The following is an 18,721-nucleotide window of genomic DNA, read 5'->3' as shown; positions in this document are numbered from 1 at the left end:
GAAGAGTTATAAATGCCTAACTATGGGACATTTAGAAGTTGAGAATCAAACAAAATTAATTTAACAGCATTTTATTAAAAAATATTTAAAAGTTTACCAGTAGAAAACACTACTTCTTGTACCATAAAAAAAATACAGCTTATTTAGGTTTTGATAACAGGCCATATACTAAGGATTTTCGGAGACCACTCAAATCTCTGTTACCCGTTCCGTAAACTATAAGGCGGCGTTCACACTAATAGTAAAGATAATAAGTCACCGACTTTTTATATACTTTTCTTGTCTATTTGTCGTTCCAGTCGGGTTTTTGCAAAATTTTGAGGCACTTCCCGATAAGCTAGCAGGCTGAAATTTTCATGGTAGCTTCAAACCCAATGACAATGCAATTTACAACTATAAAAACGACTTGACGGATTTTAATAAAATTTGAATGGAGTGACATTTAAAAACGTGGGTATTTTAGATTTTTTATATCATTTTTTTTTCTCTGGGTATCTCATTAATCTAGCTTATAGTCAGTGGTTGACAACACTTTAATTGTAACGTGTTTAAAGCTTCTAATTGTTCTTCTTAGCTACATTCGTTGCCCCTCTACATTTACTTAAGACAAATCTTAATATTAGCCTCAGCAGCAGCAAAACTAATGTGACAATGGTCAGCAGAATAAGCACAAAATCTATCATCCAGAGCTCGTACCAACTGTACTGAAGTGTCTTCGACCGAAGGTGGAAAGCCCCTGAAACATGACAATCGTACTAATATTATCAACGCGAAAGTTTGTATGTACCTATGAATGAAACTACTGAACGGATTTAGACGAAACCTGGTACAGTAAAACAGAACAGTAGAGGATTTTTTAGGAATGCATAGAAACAGAGTTTTTATTAAAATTTGGACAAAATGTTATACGGTAAAACGGGGTGAATAGAGTTTCAAGGGTTGAATAGAGAATAGTGATTTTTAGGGGGTTACATGAATATTTTCCTACATTAAAATGCTTAGACACAGTTACTTTATGAAATACCTGTGACTTTGCGTATAATCTTTATGTTTCTTCTAGTTAAACGTCCAAATTTTAATAAAAACTCTATTTCTATCCACCCCAAAAAACCCTCTATTCACCCCGTTTTACGGTAATTATACGAAAATTAGTAAAAATGCTTAACAGAATACAAAAAAGGTCATTTCAAGCCAATTTTCATTCATTTATCGGTTATTGTAAATAGCAGAATTGGGGCCCAGAAGTAAAAAATGTTTAGGCAACTGAATATAATGAGTTCTTACCTTTGGTTTCGATCGCAAGTTCCACGGCATACGGAATCAGTTGCGATGGCTTCGTTGGTCTCGAGTGAAACATCTTTGACAGGTATTTTGCATTTTTATAGTACCTGAAAAGTAAATATTTTATAAAGAAACATTTAAAAAGTAGCAGTGATATGGGACCATTAGAACTACCACGGTTATAAGTACAAGGATTATTTTATACTAGCTTTTCGCCCGCGGCTTCGCCCGCATCGAGGTCGGTTATATCGCGTTTCCAAGAGAACTCTTCAAAAGTCCGGGATAAAAACTATCCTATGTTCTTTCTCAAGGTCAACTCTATCTCTGCACCAAATTTCATCAAAATTTGTTCAGTGGTTTAGACATGAAAGCGTAACAGACAGACAGGCAGACAGAGTTACTTTCGCATTTATAATGTAAGTAGGGATAGTTGTAACGAAATGTTATATTTAGCTTCCTTGCTTTGCATGTTATTCCATGATCGTATCTTATTACTATTCTCCCCATGATAACATACCATACTTGTTCGAATGCTCCTTGAATATTCAATTGTATGGCTTATTATCATAAATTTTCTTAAAGCAGACGAAGATTGCATATTAATCTACGACAGTGCGATGAAAAGCAATCAATTGATCAACTTTTAATAGGAACATTGGCGATTTCAAAGGAATGGAGAGGGTTATATTAGGTTCACATCCTTTACCCTTACGCTTCCTAGCCCAAAGAGGTGGGTGTCCATGAGAATTCCAAGCCATACCGAAAAACAGGCAGTTCTCAAACCCACCCTCGTCTTGGTAAAAATACCCATGATCTTGTAGGAGAATAAAGTATGAACTTAACCTCATGTAACCTGTGAATATCATATTTTTTCATAAAACCAACTCCTCAAATAAGGAATTTAACCCGTGTGTCGCGGGGCTTTCACAAACATTCAAGCCACATGCATAATGTCACCCCGACTCAGGATAAAAATCGTGGATCACACAAATGCTTACATTGGGTACGGCGTGGTGACCTATACCACTTAGTTAACCGTGCAGGAATACCATCAAAGATCACTCAAAAAAGCTGTTATAATCCACAACTGGATAAAAACCTAGATTTTCTATAGTTTTTAACATTGACATTCATTTAAATCATCAGAACAGACTCCCACTTTGACTGTTGGTCTAGTTCTGAGTGGCCCTGACTGCTATACCGGAGGTCGTGGGTACGATTCCCAACCAGGACAAATGTTTGTGTGATAAGCACGTACATTTGTCCTGTGTTTGGGTGTGATATCTAAAATATTTATGTATTTAAAAATCCTTACTAACATTATAAATGTGAAAGTAACTCTGTCTGTCTAATCAACTGAACTGGTTTTAATGAAATTTGGTACAGAGATAGAGTTGACCTTGAGAAAGAACATAGGATAGTTTTTATCCCGGACTATTGAAGAGTTCTCTTGGAAACGCGATATAATCGACCTCGACTCGGGCGAAGCCGCGGGCGAAAAGCAAGTATACAAATATGTTTATCAGTTGTCTAGTACTCATAACACAAGCTCTTCTTAATTTGAGTCTAGATGGCGTTGTGTGAATGTTGTCCAATATTACCGAATCAACTTACGTGTCGTTCCTAAGCATCTCATTAAGCTTCAGATCCAGATCTTTGACTAAGTTATTGTGGAAGTCTACTTTGAGCGCGTAACCAAGTTTCACCGCTCTCTCTGCGTTAGCCGGCTGGTCTCCGAAGACCGGTACAGCCAGCATCGGGACTCCGGCATGGATGGCTTCCAAACAGCTGAGCTGGCCTCCATGGGTTATGAAGAGGCGGAGGTTTGGATGTGCTGTAATCGTGAAGGTGAATAGAGGCTTTATCTAAAGCATGTATGAAATCTTGTCCAAGCCTTGTCCCAACTATGTTGTAACTTGTAGTCAGCTTCCAGTGTAACGGGTTTCAGCTAAGTACCAGTGTTTTACAAGGAGTGACTGCCTGTCTAACCTCCTCAACCCAGTTACAAAGGCAACACGATACTCCTTAGTTAGACTTTCTAGATAACTTCTGATTACCCGCAACGACTGTCAAAGATGTATGAATAACAGCTAGGACCCACAGTTGAATGTGCCTTCCGAAACACAGAGGAACTCGTTATGACAAAGATGGTCATCCAATTTTAAGGCTAATAACCACCTTTGCGATACCTGCTATTAAGTTAACCGCGAACTCAATACGTCTTCACAATTATAGAAAGAAATCTAAAATACCGAACCCTCTTGGCAAAACTTTAACTTACCAAGTATACTAGGCTGTGGCAGCCAAGGTCTAACGTGAACATTCGGCGGCAGATCCTTCAGCGTCTTCTCGAACTTCCACAAGACAGTATAAGGCAACTTTGCGAAGATCTCCAGGAGACCAGCGCGGGTGCTCTCCTCGATACCTGCTGACTGGACCACGGACCCCATGCTGAAGTATATCAAGCCGTTTTTGGAGTTGTCTAAGAGGTCTTGTAAGTCCTGGGAATATGAAGATTCAATTACTTTTAGGTTGCCTTGGAAAGATGATTTAATGATTTAAAGAGGATGAAAGCCAATGGCTTTTTCGGAGATATTTAACGTTTCTAAAGCACTTAACTTAGGTCGATTTTGATGTATAAAAAAGCTACGTGTTGCACTCCGGGAGGGCCAGTAGAAGTGAAAACTTTTATATAACGTTGTGCATTTTTGATATTCTGGAATGGTTAATGAATAATTTTGCACTTATTGTTTTAATTGTCATTATTAAATTACTAACATTTATGAGGTATAATACAATACTTAGAGGTATATTACATTACCAGAGAATACAATAAGTACTTATTTATTTCGCTATCGATGCAGTATTGTGCTAACGAATTTTTGGCCTTACGAATTTTCGATCAGGTCACGTGTCGCGAGTTTAACAGTTTTTACTCATTTCAAAAAAGTGTAGGTAGAACAACGCCGCTAAAGAAGTTTGGACGAAAAAAAATGAGTTTAATTTTGGACAAACATTAGCATCATAATTGAAATATCATACCTTGGGAAGTGGTGGAAGGTTATCATCAATATGGTAACCGGCAATATTCAGTACATTGGGCGGCAGACTGAGGGCTGGCGCGATGGACTCGTGGGAGTTCACAAAGAGGAAGGAGACGTTCTTCACAGCATCATAGTAAGAGGGGAGGGGAACCCCGCGCGCGGCCGCTAAAGGGGCGTAGATGTCCTCGTAGATGACTGCCTGACGGGGTTTGTCGAACCTGGGTGATAGCAGAGACTGTTAGACAGACGGTAGCCGTTTTATAAGACACGTGAGTCATATACGTATGATCATTTCTATTGTCTTTATTGGCGGGACAACGAAGTGGGTAAAATGCGTTTAGGAGTCGCAATGAGAATTTTAAGTCCAATAATTAAGTCTGTAGGCTTCATGCATTCTAAGATTGAGTATTTGGATAGGATGTCTAAAAAATAATGCATAATTTGTGACTTTAAACTTTAAATAAATAATATTGTTCTTTTATGCAAAATGGAATTTATAGCGATCCAAAGACCAACACTTGGGAGAAAATTATTCGATTTATACGACTCCAAGAACAAATCTAAACAATCTGCAATACCAAAAGATCAGTTAAAATACTTTCAAAATTAAAAAAAAAACTCCTCACCAGCCATCAACAGTCATGATCATATAGATGAGTCCATTGATCCATCGTCTCCAGGCACTCATGGGGAGATCACACTCGTTCACCATGAAGGGAATAGTGGGGATGGAGTGGACCTGGTCTACCATGCCTTCGAGATAAGGGTGGATCACCACCGAGCTGAGGAGCAGCCAGGGTACTTGCTGAACAGCTGCGTAACTAGAACAGACAAGGTTTTTTGAGGTTATGAAATAATATGAATGAGTTGATCGTCCTGGTAGTTATTTTTGGAAAGCGACAGCCAGAACTGTTTAATAATTGCTGTTAAATTATAATTTAATCTTAAAGATTCACTACTTTATGTTTCTAAAATATAAATAAGTATTTTGATAGTAAGTAACTATCGTAAGATTGATTCATTATTAAATGATGCAAAGCTTATTAAACATACGCGTATTTATAGGGATTGCCTGACTTCGGACCCAGCCGGAGTACTTAATCATGAACTGACTAGTCAGGCAATCCCGATAAATAAGCAGCCTAATTTATATACTGTAGCCTATGTAATATATTTGTTAGAATATGGTTGTATAATGTAATGATAATTCTTCTCCTGAATTTGGAGAACGGCAGGTTTGTATGGGCGTTTCGTACAGCTAAAAATATTCGTGTTTTGGGATAGTTTTTGTTTTAATAGTTAGTTTATATGACAGACAAGCTTTCCTTAAATTCTTATATTTTTAGAACTTGGGAAGTAAAAGTTATAACCAGTTTTCTTTTTTTGAGGTTATGTACTAGTTTACCAATGTAGATTATTACATTGGTGCAATGCAGGCTCAGTTGCATTAATAAGTGGTATAAATTCTATTACAGAACAACAATAAATGTATGCTGTACGAAATCTGCCGTTCTCCTTTATCTATAAAATATTTATACATCCTTTCGTATTATATAATTTTGGCCTATATTTGTTGTTTTTGTTAGTTTATAAGTTTAATATTTGTACACCAGTAATGGTAGAACAAGATAAGTACTAGTTTATAATTTGTTACATTAATGTACTGTTTTCTAACAAATAAACTTATCTTTCTTTCTTTATTTAATGCATTTGCTACCTGCCATGAAAGTCCCGTCATAATCGGCCGAACGTTTTCAGAGATTAGCCAGAACAAACAGAAAGGCAGACAGTCATTGTTGAAAAAATATTTTGGTCAATGTACCGCATATAATCAAAAAAATTTGTTCATCCAGTTCGAAGTTCTGAGGTAACAAATAGAATAAAATTTGTTCAATCGCCTTTAAGAAGAATCTCCTTTTCCACATAGGTTGAAAAGTCGGTATCAAATTTCCTATTTCACCACTCACCCCGCCTCATATTCGTTCATGAACCACATTGAGATGATGGCATCGTACTGTTTCTCTACCAGCGCTCGCTTCAGCTCGGGGGAGTCAGCTGCCGTCCGGGAGATGTTGCGAGCGAATGCCCTGATGAAGGACAGGCCACCGTTCTGTTGTCGGGACATGTCCACTCCTGGGGACATGGTATGGTTAGTTTTTATGGACTAGCTGTCCCAGGAAACGTTGTTTTGACAAAGTGCAGAAAGAATAATTTATTAAGAATGAAATAGAAAATTTTGCTAAAAAATGTTGTCCTATTCTCGGACCTACTCGATATGCACACAAAATTTCATTAAAAAGAGTTGAACCATTTCGGAGGAGGTCAATTTCGTGCATAGTGACACGAAAATCCTTACTTCCTTACTGTACTATATACGATATTATAACTGTGAAAGTAACTCTGTCTGTCTGTCTGTTACGCTCTCATGTCTAAACTGAACACATGAACCGATTTTAATGAAATTTGGTACAGAGATAGAGTTGACCTTGAGAAAGAACATAGGATAGTTTAGTTATCCCGGACTTTTGAAGAGTTCTCTTGGGAGAGCGATATTACCGACCTCGACGCGGGAGAAGCCGCGGGTGAAAAGCTAGTATTATATAATAGAGATTGTGTGTCACGATGAAAGAGATGTTCAAGCATGTTAGTGTATGGATGGAAACTAGTATTTTTTAAACAACTGCCGCATTATGGAATTTAATTCTTGTTCGTGGATCACACAAATGCTTGTCCTACGCGGGGATCGAAATTGCAACACATTACGCTTAGTAGGTTTCACGTGGTGACCTCCCCCACTCGGCTATCCGTGCAGTTTATTACCTTCAGTCAATTTTCTCGTCTCCTTCAAGTCTATGAGGTCCAGGTTTGGATGAGGATCCTTCTTCTCTGGAAATGGGGTCGCCCATGTCACCTGGAAATTTAGTATTGGAGTATTTTTTTTATTCATCAACTTTTTCTTTTCATCCTCAAGGGAAAAAGTAGTTAGTGGCCGACTCTTGGTTGAACCTGAACCGTCGTGGAATATAATGCTTCGTTTATTTCTTACTTTTCAGACCACTTTACTTTTAGTTTTTCTTCTACTAATATTTTTGGAACCACGCAACTAGAGTCTATAACGTTTGAAAATTACCGGAAATACTTCGTAGTATTTGAATTTTAAATTTTGAACCTGAAGCTATTTTATTTAATTATTATTACGAACCTTCACCTTCTTAAAAGCAAAACGGTTGGTGGACATCCAGATTTCGGGGGGAAGGGAGTAAGAGTGAAACGGATTGGACAGGGAAAGAAGAGTTAACAAAGCCAGAGATATGTGAAGGACCCAGAAGAAGAAGGTTAATTTCTTGAATGTAAATTAAAAACTAACCTGATGACCAGCCTTCAGTAGAGCCCTCACAAACCCTTGTCCCAAATGATCAGAACTTTTCGATGGCGCCGCGAATATACACAACACTTTGTACGAGCAAGCGCTAGTGATGCACACCGCTAGTGCGACTAGCAATAGTGTTGTCCTCATTTTGACTGAATGTTTTCATCCAACGCCTGTAAGAAAAAATGGTAAGTTATCAGTGGATCAGCTCACGGTAATCAAGTGAACTTAAGTTAAGAGTAATTATGAGATTATAAAAGCGAAATAAATAGGTATTTATGATGTGAATTTTAAGATTTATAGTATAAAAACTGGTCAAAATCGAGTCGAATTTGCGACACTGAGCGATCCAAAGCTATACAAGAATCTAGAAGAAAAACAAACTTGTGCAAAACTATCGGGGACCCCTCAAATTTATAATCGTATCAACAGTTTTTTTTTGTTATGGCGGCAATAGACACGCATCATCTTACTAATCCTACATCTTACTAAAATCCCTACTAGTCCCTACTAATATTATAAATGCGAAAGTAACACTGTCTATCTGTCTGTTGCGCTTTCACGTCTAAACCACTGAACTGATTTTAATGAAATTTTGTACAGATATAGAGTTGACCAGTTGACATTAAGAAAGAACATAGGATAGTTTTTATCCCGGACGTTTGATGAGTTCTCTTGGAAACGCGATATAACCGACTTTGATGCGGGCGAAGCCGCGGGCGAAAAGCTAGTCAGAATAACAAATAGGTTCCCGATTTTTGGAATAGTTCCCGAGGGAAAATTTAAAAGGTGTGTAAAAGCTATAAGATCACTTAGGGGATTGTTTCCATGGAAACGGGGACCACCGAACGCTGTAAACTGAAGTCCACGCAGACGGAGTCGCGGGCAACAGCTAGTTATATATAAACGCGAAAGTTTTGTGTGCATAGATGTTTGTTACTCTTTCACGCAAAAACCACTTTAAAGATTTACACGAAACTTGGTACACACTCAGTTAATAACCAGGATTAACACATAGGATAGTTTTTATCCCGATTTTATGTTCCCGCGGGATCATTTTTTATTTGTAGCGGGCGGGCCCGCGGGCAACAGCTAGTATTATTATAATTGTACGAAATATTTTAAGACAAACTTGTAATCTCTTTTTTAAAACTCCATATTATCACAGAGACTGTTTTAAATTAGGACAAAATATTAAAGCTTACCAGACGCACGATCGCACGCGCTGAAATCACAATGTTTTTTGTATTTTCACGGTAAATATGTTCAGACTCAATCAAGTATTTGTATCTGATAAAATGTTGTATATGTTATCAAAATATTTTTGTAGCTCAACAATTATCTTTACACCTTTACATGTAGTATGTATAATAGTATTATTTGTTTGTCATATTGATATAACCGTTTTTTACTCCATGTTATGAATAATATATGTGTAAGCTACCCATCAGGGCAAGTGCCAAAATAAAAAAATATAAAAACCCACGTTTTTTTAATGTCATTCTATTTAACTTTTATCGAAATCGGTAATACCTTTTTTATAGTTGTAAATTGCATTGTCATTGGGTTTGAATATACCCTGAAAATTTCAGCCTGCTAGCTTATCGGGAAGTGGCTCAATTGAGTTGTAAAAATCCAACCGAAATGAAATAAACAAGAAAAGTGAGTGTTTAAAAACGTGGGAGAAACGAACACGTCTGCTGTTTAAATTATCTGTTTGATTTGAGGCCACTGATGCATGAATATATACCCTACAAGGACAACTTTAATCTTTAATTACGAGCTACCGCCGCGGGCGAAGAATCGAACTTAAGAGTGATTTCGTTGAGAATAGGGATGATTACTGGATATAAAAAGAAAAAATCTCATTAGTCCCTCAGTTAGATAATTGAAAAGTATGAGACACGTATTTTTTCCTTTTTCAGAAAAACTAGAATTGACAAAGATAAACTGCTTTAAAGTTTAGGAGAGGCTTGTGACGTAACGATATGGTAAAATTTATACTCAATCATGACGTCACGCGTAAGTTTCATTCAGTGTAATTTGGTCAATATATGTTTGCGGGACAAATTAACATTCACTGTAATTTGGTCAATATATGTTTGCGGGACAAATTAAAAAATACGCATCCATTATTATACAAAAAACTACAAGACGGACACTGCAAAAAAAATTGTCATCATCCCTATTATGTTTAAATCGAGTGATTCACTTAGATTCTTTCCTAAATAAAAGAACATGTACCCAGCAATGTGATTTTTTTTAGTTATTACTATGGAATTTACAAAGATTGTAATTAATAATTATTATACATAAAAAATACATAATAACTGAAACTTAGGTAAGATCATTTAAAAAAAATCTTCAGCAAGGCAAAGTAGCTGTAAATATCTAGCAATGCAATAAAAAATTGATGACTAATTCTACGTCGGTGAATTTTAAGATTATTCACGTATTAAAAACATTATAAATATACCGTATTAAAGATACCGTACACACGTGTTCATATACCTAAATAAAAATAAATGATAATCTTTGACGTACATTCTTGGTAAAAGAGAGAGTAATAGGGATGATGACAATTTGTTTTTGCCGTCTTGTAGTTTTTTGTATAATAATGGACACGTATTTTTTAATTTGTCCCGCAAACATAAATTGACCAAATCACAGTGAATGAAACTTACGCGTGACGTCACGATTGAGTATAAATTTTACTCTATCGTTACGTCACAAGCTCCCTCTCCTATACTTTAAGGCAGTTAATCTTTGTCAATTCTAGTTTTTCTGAAAAAGGAAAAAATACGTGTCTCATACTTTTCAATTATCTAACTAGGTAAATGAGTTTTTTTCTTTTTATACCTAGTCATCATCCGTATTCTGTATGATAAGAACGTATATAGAAATAAAATAAAAATAACACCAGCCTGTATACGTCACAACACTAGGCACAGGCCTCTTCCCGTATAGGGCAGGTTTGAGCATTGATCATCACGCTAGCTCACTGCGGGCGATTTCAGATTCCAATATTTGGAATCCAGGTTTCCTCACGATGTTTTCCTTCACCATTTATCAGTAGTGTCTTAGGATAATTAAGAGATTACGTATAACATTTAAATAGTCACGTTGTTACTTTGCCTGAGTTGGGATCGAACCTGCACCTCTTGTATAAGTACAAATCCATTTATACAATCTCCAAGCCACACTAGCGCTAATCGACAAATTTTATTAGACACATCACTTCTATAATTAATCCCCAACGCAAAAAGAGGTGAATAAAAACTATCCTTGTATTACTCCAGGTAATAAACTATCTGTGTAACAAGTTTCGTCTAAATCCGTTCAGTGGTTTTTGCGTGAAAGAGGACCAAACTATCGAGTTTATAATATTAGTAGAATTACTATTTTTTCACGTGCTAGTGCTAGTGACGTAACACTTAACGATAGATTATACAACCTAGTTTTATCGATAGCGTAGTATTTTGATATCGGTAATGTATGGAATATCTGATAACAAAAATTGGCTGACCGAATAGTGAATGATTACCTTACAATTTACTAGGCGTAGATTAATAAAACACGTCTTTTTCCTCCTACAAAATGAATTATTATTTATATATTATATATTATTGTTTATGACCATAATTGCTTACTTAAACAACAGATGGATTGATGCTGGCTTTTTTATCTAAAACTAATATTTAAATTTCTTATATAATTAGTATATGTTCCCGTTTTAAACTCAAAAAGGGCGAATATGCATATTGGTATGAGCTAGTTATTACAAAGAGGAAATATTTGATTGCTTGTTCGAAACTACTGGATTTTAAATATTCTTTCATTGTTGAGAAGCTTCATTATCCCCGCTGAATATAGGCTGTAATTTGTTTAAAAAATATTAGGGTTCCGTAAAAACATTGCGATATTGTAACCCAAGGTGTCATAACTTATATCTTCAGACCACGCGGACGAAGTCGCGGGCAACTGCTAGTTGTCTTTAACTATAAGAAGTACGATTGCACCCATACAGTATCAAGTAATTAACATTTAATGTACCTGGGGATTCAATCCTTTTATCGCCGGGGTTTCACAAACATTCAAGTCACGTGCACAAAGACACCCAGACTCAGGACAAGCATTCGTGGATCACACAAACGCATTTAATAATCTTCAAAAAGATTTCATACTATTTAGAAAAGGATGACTTGAGGAAAAAATCACTAATAATATACGTAACGTAACGGTGTTATATGACTAATATTATATTTACAAAACTTATGAGATTGGACTTTGTAAGGCGCTAAGCACAGTAATATAATGAAATTGAAGGTTTCCAAATAAGTGCGCACTGGTTACTTCCGGACCCGCTATTGACAAAAATAATGTCATAAACGATTAAATGATGAAACGGTTTTACTCACAATTTATCGAGATTCCCCTACTTTCGGACAAAATCGGAGTCCATCAAGAGCTGACGCGGCGGGCGAGCTTTATTTGGTAACTAGCTGTTGCCCGCGACTTCGGCCCCGTGGGTAGAAGATATTAGTTATGATTTAAGTATACCTGCCCTGCTTTTTTTTCACATTATCCATTGTATCTTCGCTCCTATTAGTCGCAGCGTGATGGTTTATAGCCTAAAGCCTTCCTCGATGAATGGTCTATACAACACAAAAAGATTTTTTTCAATTTGGACCAGTAGTTCCTGAGATTAGCGCGTTCGAACAAACAAACAAACTCTTCAGCTTTATATATTAGTATAGAGTATAGATAGATGAATCATTCTCACGATGATTATTACGAAAATTTTACATTTTACTCTAAAAACATAAAACTAAAGAATTGTATGCTACATAACGTGCTAAAGAAATAGGCTTTATCGACTAATATTTGTAGTTTTGTGCAAATGATCATTGTTACTAATTCAAAATGCCCTATTTTCTTCTTTAATTTTTTCTTTGTCCTTGGTTTGGTGGTTTTGTGTGATCCACAAATCCTTGTTCTGAGTCTGGGTGTCTTAGTGCACGTGATTTGAAAGTTAGTTAAACCCCGCGACACAAAGATTAAATTCGTTACTCCGGGAGTCTTTTTTAACTAAGCAAAAAAATAAATAACGAGGCTGAAGTGGAGCTTGGAGAGGCGAAGTGATGAGTGACAGAATGGTGGCCAAGACAAGGCAAAAGAAGCGTCGGTCGTCCGGGAGCAAGATGGGTCGATGACATTATAAAGGTCTCGGGTCGAGTCTGGATGAGGCTAGCACAGGACCGTAGAAATTAGCACGAGAGAGGGGAGGCCTATGCCCAGCAGTGGGTGGATGAAGGCTGTGGATGATGATGATGATGAAAAAAAATAAATTATCATCTGTTTTCGTACCTGGCGTTTTGGCGTTTTGTCTCTTGCCTTATTTACAATGAACTGTTGAAACCTAACCAAAGTTGAGAAAAAAGTGTAATGGCATTTGAGTGATAAAAATCATGAGGCATACATATAAAAATGATGCAACTACATTTCAATTTATTCTCCTGTTTGCAATATTGCCTTTATGTAGTTTATCCCAAATATTGTGCAACACTTACGAAATATAACGATTACATGATTAAAAATTAGATTGCGTTAATCTTTGTTTAGGGTGTATCTAAGTGACAAGTTTATAAATAGGTTATGATTGCATCTAATGAGTGAAGCAGTGTTACAGATTATAATGAAAATGTATTTATATATACCAGTACTAGCTGTTGCCCGCGAGTTCGTCCCCGTGGGTAGAAGATATAAGTTATGATTTATATCTACCCTATTTTTTTCACATTTTCCTTTGTATCTTCGCTCCTATTAGTCGCAGCGTGATGGTTTATACCCTAAAGCCTTCCTCGATTAATGGTCTATTCAACACAAAAAGAATTTTTCAAATTGGACCCGTAGTTCCTGAGATTAGCGCGTTCAAACAAACAAACAAACTCTTCAGCTTTATATATTAGTATAGATTAGAAATCCGGTCCGATTTGATGAAATCTTTCAATATTAAATGATGTAACGGTTTACTCACGCGTAGGTATTTATTGGGATTGCCCGACTTGTTTCTGATGCAACCGGAGTCCCGCGGCGTTGATCCCTAGACTACCTGAGATTGGTCTTAAACAATATGTATTATAAATTTGTTTTGTGTAGGGCTTTCATTCCTATTATAACGTATGAGGAAATAAAGGCTATTTTATTTCTCCTTGTAAAATTGGGGTGTACAATTAGTGTGAAACTTTGCAGTTTCCATCCAAATTGAACGGAGAAAATGGACACCCATCAAATTAATGACATTAACATTAGTTGCTTAAACTCGAACTCTAGTTTTAGAACTTTTTTTTAGCAGCAACGCTTTTTACTAGCAAGTGATGTTTGAGCCCCCACTACCATACGTAAGTGTTTTTGGTCTTCCTCACTTTTAATGATGTGATAAAATTAAAAATACGTATCCAATATTTTTTGGCAATCTGTCTGACGGACAAAACAGAGTGGTTTCTTAGGTTTACGCGAATGTTAGACATTGAAATGAAACTACTTTTACGGTCTGACCGTGACCATGATACCTGCAAAGGTTTCGAAACGTCGGGAACTAAAATCTAAAATTAAACCGCGATAAAATCCGTAAAAGTAGTTTCATTTCAAGGACAATGAGATTTATATTATTATACATTAAGTCAAATACCCTATTATTTATTACAAACCATAATTTTACGTAGATGGTCAATTATTAATTGACCTCACAGCTCATTATGCACCCTGTAGAGAGAATCACAGCGTCATTAAAAACCTATGCCAGGGCGCCAATTCTGCTATTTAATATGGCCGATGAATGAATAAAATTTGGCTTGAAATATCAATTTTCGTTTTCTCTTAAGCATTTTTCTTGACAATAATTAGAAATTCTGTGTGGAACGCTAAACTCAAGGTCAATACAATTAACTTCCAATTATTGTATTTGCAAAATGCTTAAGAGAATAATTTCAAATTTAATTCAATTGCCATTCATTCATCGACCATTGTAAAACAGCAGAATCGGGGCCCAGTTTATTATTAACCAACGGATCACAGCGTACATGACAGTTAAAAATGACGTAACATGTTGTCAATGTAATAAATAGGACGAATATATCGATGGCAGCAAAGTAGAAACGGACATCTACAAAATCGCAACTTTACAGGAGAGCAGATTTAGTTTAAAAGCGTGGTTATTTTGCGAGTTATGAACCGATTAACCTGAAATTTTCTATGATGCTTTAAAATAACCTTCTTTATGTATTGTGTAATAGGTTTTATCGCTACATCGTTGTTTTACTGAAATAATGTAGATGTCTTTTTTTACTCTGAAAAAACAATGACGTAGAAGAAGACATCTGCCTGATAACCGTTTATACGTGTGATAAAAAAGTGCCCATTTAAAATATCTTATAAAGTAATATAATAATCTTCTGTAATACATTTAAGGATATTTATAGAACATCTTCTAAGCAACATGCAAACAGTATTCTCCTTTTTTTGACCAAATTTTGTAGATGTCTTTATTTACTTTGCATTTAACATTTTATACATTATCAATAAATGAGTTAACTACAACTTATCTCCATCTATTACTATCAGTTGAACTCATTTATTTAGTTACCAAATCACGTAAAATATATTATTGTAAATAAAAACGCAATATAATACTATGATTTATTTATTATCAAAGGTATCATTGGCAGATAGGCAAATATCAAACTGAAATAAAATAAAAAAGAAACACAGAACAATATTTTAAACTTAGCAACATAAACACTACTGTCTTATTTTTACTTATAGGAGGAAAAACGAGATCAAAACGTTAACGATTAGGTACGCACGAAAACGCACGAAAACATACCCGGTACGCGCTAGAATGTGACAACTGACTGATGTCATTGTTGACGTTTCATTCATCTGTCAAAGCTCCGAAGTAAAGGCGGACAAATTCAAATGTCCGTTTCTACTGCGATGTTTTTTAAAAATCCAGTGTAGATGTCTTCATTTACGTGTCAAATTTTCTTTATTATAATGAATTTTGAAAAAAAATTAATACTGACTTGTAGGTAGGATTAATATAAGCTAATTTTTGTAAAAAAAGCATTTTCATAAAAATGTAGATGTCCGTTTCTACTTTGCTGCCATCGATATAGTAGTAGTCTAATTCACAACAAGCTAAGCATTCAGTCAGTCAAGGTTTTGCGACCGCGTAGTGAGGACGTCTCGTGATTCTGTGTTTATAATATTACATGCTTAATTAATAAAATAGTAAACGAGAAATCAAAGTGTGTGTGTATGTTATAAACGTGTTGGATAAAAGATTTGGTAATTTTTTTCTTTTTTTGGGTACTTGGTATCCGAAACTTGTAGGCGTAGGAATGTAAATGAGTTGAATGGCGTATAGTTAATAGCTATGAGGTTTTGGTATGTTTTGATGTAGTTTGGAATTGTTGTATTTTTTTAAATGATGAAATTAAGTGGTTTTCATGTTACTTCAAAAATTATGCTCTCAATTTTTTTGCTATGTTTGATCTACACATGTTTGTTTTTTGTTTTATCGATACAGTATAGTATGTCTTTCGGAAGGCACGTTAAATTGTGCTTCCCGGCTGTTATTCCTACATCTTTGACAGTCGTTACAGGTAGTCAGAAGCTTGAAAAAGTCTGACAGCCAGTCTAACCAAGGGGTATCGTGTTGCCCAGGTAACTGGGTTGAGGAGGTCAGATAGGCAGTCGCTCCTTGTAAAACACTGGTACTTAGCTGAAACCGGTTGGACTGGTAGCCGACCCCAACATAGTTGGGAAAAGGCTAGGCCAATGATAGTATGTCTTTTAGTGTTTTACTGGTAACGTATCTAAGGTGTACAATCGGCAGAAGCTTTATTGGCAAGGTGCGGATATCGTCATTTTCAACCCCATTATTGGGGGAGGAAGTGGGCAGTGTCAGACTCTGGCTGAAATTGTTAATTCTGGAAATGTGTGTGACGGACTGTACATATGATTGTCAAAAACCCTGTTAGATCCGCTGATAAAAATTTGCGAAATCTAGTCATTTCGTGATTCGAACAATTGTCTAGTTTTCTTTAAGGTTGGTAGAAGACAACTAAAATATGTCAAGCGGTGATTTAAATATGTTGTTGATTGATAATAGGCTTGATTACTTATCAAGAAATTACTTTATTTATAGCTCAAATAAATACAAGTTCATGAGTAATAGAGTTTTGATTACAGACATATTTAAATAGCTGTTATAAAACGCGTGATCTGCGTTTACTTAAGATTTATCAAAATCAAAATCAAAAAGTTTTTATTCCAAATAGGCCGTTGTCTAGGCTCTTTTAAAACGTTACATTACTGACTCTAGTTGCACGGTTCCAAAGTGTCATTCTTATGGAGAAGAACCGGCAAGGAACTCCATAAGTTACTCTTTTCAAAATAAAATATTACAGTAGCATTTTACATTAAAATGAATGTCTGCGAAAACAGCGTAAATTAGCAAAACAAGTATCAAATAGCAAAATGTTAATGATTTTCTATGAAAACTGAAACTAAAAACTTATTTAAAACATATTTTTTCTTTAGGGTTTTACCATAATGGGTATTTATAAATTCTTTTTTAGTTTTCCTCTGTGTATCAATTGGTTTTTTTTATGTAATCTGTCCCTTTGTCTGTAATCAAATCTTGCAAATCTAATTACCTTACCAGTTTTCGATTACGCAATAATTTCGCGTGTATATTGTATGACGATTCAATATAATTGGTGAGAATGGAGGCTATATAAGTACTGCTATAAAAGACAAAGCTCTTAGGATAAAATTCCACTATTTACAATTGCCGTTGAATTAATGAAAATTGTATGAATGTGGCTGGCAGCGGATGGATGCGGGCTGCCCAGGACCGGGATGGTTGGCGCTCTTTGGGGGAGGCCTACGTTCAGCAGTGGACGGCGATAGGCTGAGATGATGATGATGATGTATGAATGTATTAAAATTGTCACTGTTCGTATTCTTTTAAGCATTTTGCCGTCACAATAATTAGAAATTCAAAACGGGGTGGAACACTCAATGTCAATACAATGAATTTCCAAATAAAAAATGCTTAGAAAAATGAGAATAAATAGGAAAACTCAACATGTATTGCCGTGTAAAGATTTGTGCGCAGGAAATGGCAGAATATTGTGGACGTTTAAAATTGTAACAAATATTCAGAACAATATTCTTACAAGTAAACAAAAAATATTATTACTATAATAGGATTCCGTTTTTATAATTCGTGTGAGGTACCCTAAAAATTAACCGCATCATTAAAATATCATATTATAAAAAGTGGTTTTGGTCTTGAAGATTTCCTGTTTGTTTTTTGTTGGTTGATGCCATGTTATAATGTTTCGTACAAGTAGGCAAAAATAATATTAATACGTTGATTTACATAGTTTGTAAAGGAAACGGTTCTATTTAATATTATTATGGATAATAATAGTCTAAAATTATTTTTGATTTATTAGAGTACTAAAAGTTTTATATAGTTTTGTATTTTTTTTTATACTCAAGTTTTTTTTTTGAGAGCAACTTGTTTAATAATCTGTCATAAGCCATGTCACTTGAAAGTCCCTGAAACCTGAAAAATTCCTAACTTATATCTTTGGACTTCCGGTTTGTGTTTGGTGGCTAACACATGTGGAGTTTGTTTCTATTTTGCTTTTAAGCTATAGAAAGGTTTTTTCGGTGTGCTCTGTGTGTATTTGTGCTGTTTGTGAGCGTCTTGTTCGTATTGTGTTTGTCTAAGTGTCACATAGAAGGTAAGAACTTCATTTTTTACACCTTTTATGCGTGTGACGCCGATCCACGATGGAAGTGGATGACCGGCCTCCGGGCCGCCCCCCAGATCCCGATAAACCACTGCAACCCGTCCCTAATAATCCTCCCCAAACCACTCCCAACACTCAATCCCAAGATTTATTTCCCCATACTCCGATATTATCAGCGCCGTTATCCTCCTTTG

At 35.7% G+C, this 18,721-nt stretch overlaps 1 protein-coding gene and 1 pseudogene across 1 annotated transcript; one reads left to right on the top strand and one right to left on the bottom strand.

The window, feature by feature from the left end:
- Nucleotides 1-481: 481 nt before the first annotated feature.
- LOC113492356 (UDP-glucuronosyltransferase 2B2-like) lies at nucleotides 482-8,981 on the bottom strand. The gene is made up of 10 exons (XM_026869829.1): nucleotides 8,901-8,981; nucleotides 7,693-7,868; nucleotides 7,146-7,236; nucleotides 6,293-6,458; nucleotides 4,952-5,146; nucleotides 4,324-4,543; nucleotides 3,563-3,782; nucleotides 2,896-3,115; nucleotides 1,285-1,388; nucleotides 482-736 (listed from the first exon to the last, which is right to left on the bottom strand). The coding sequence occupies exons 2-10, from the start codon at nucleotides 7,840-7,842 to the stop codon at nucleotides 558-560; spliced, it is 1,545 nt and encodes a 514-aa protein (XP_026725630.1). The 5' UTR covers nucleotides 7,843-7,868; nucleotides 8,901-8,981; the 3' UTR covers nucleotides 482-557.
- A 6,920-nt stretch (nucleotides 8,982-15,901) lies between these two features.
- LOC113492355 overlaps nucleotides 15,902-18,721 on the top strand; it is a 14,573-nt pseudogene continuing 11,753 nt past the window's right edge.

Source organism: Trichoplusia ni, chromosome 3, assembly GCF_003590095.1.
Source record: "Trichoplusia ni isolate ovarian cell line Hi5 chromosome 3, tn1, whole genome shotgun sequence".
In the NCBI taxonomy this organism is placed as follows: Eukaryota; Metazoa; Arthropoda; class Insecta; order Lepidoptera; family Noctuidae; genus Trichoplusia; species Trichoplusia ni.
The sequence above is the reverse complement of the archived record's forward strand: the minus strand, read 5'-3'. Positions and strand labels throughout refer to the sequence as shown.

Coding starts and splice junctions, on each gene's coding strand:
- LOC113492356 (XM_026869829.1), bottom strand. CDS start 7,842: ATGAGGACAACACTATTGCTAGTCGCACTAGCGGTGTGCATCACTAGC. Junction 3,116..3,562: donor GCCACAGCCTAGTATACTTG/GTAAGTTAAAGT, acceptor TCACGATTACAG/CACATCCAAACCTCCGCCTC. Junction 1,389..2,895: donor GAGATGCTTAGGAACGACAC/GTAAGTTGATTC, acceptor TTTACTTTTCAG/GTACTATAAAAATGCAAAAT.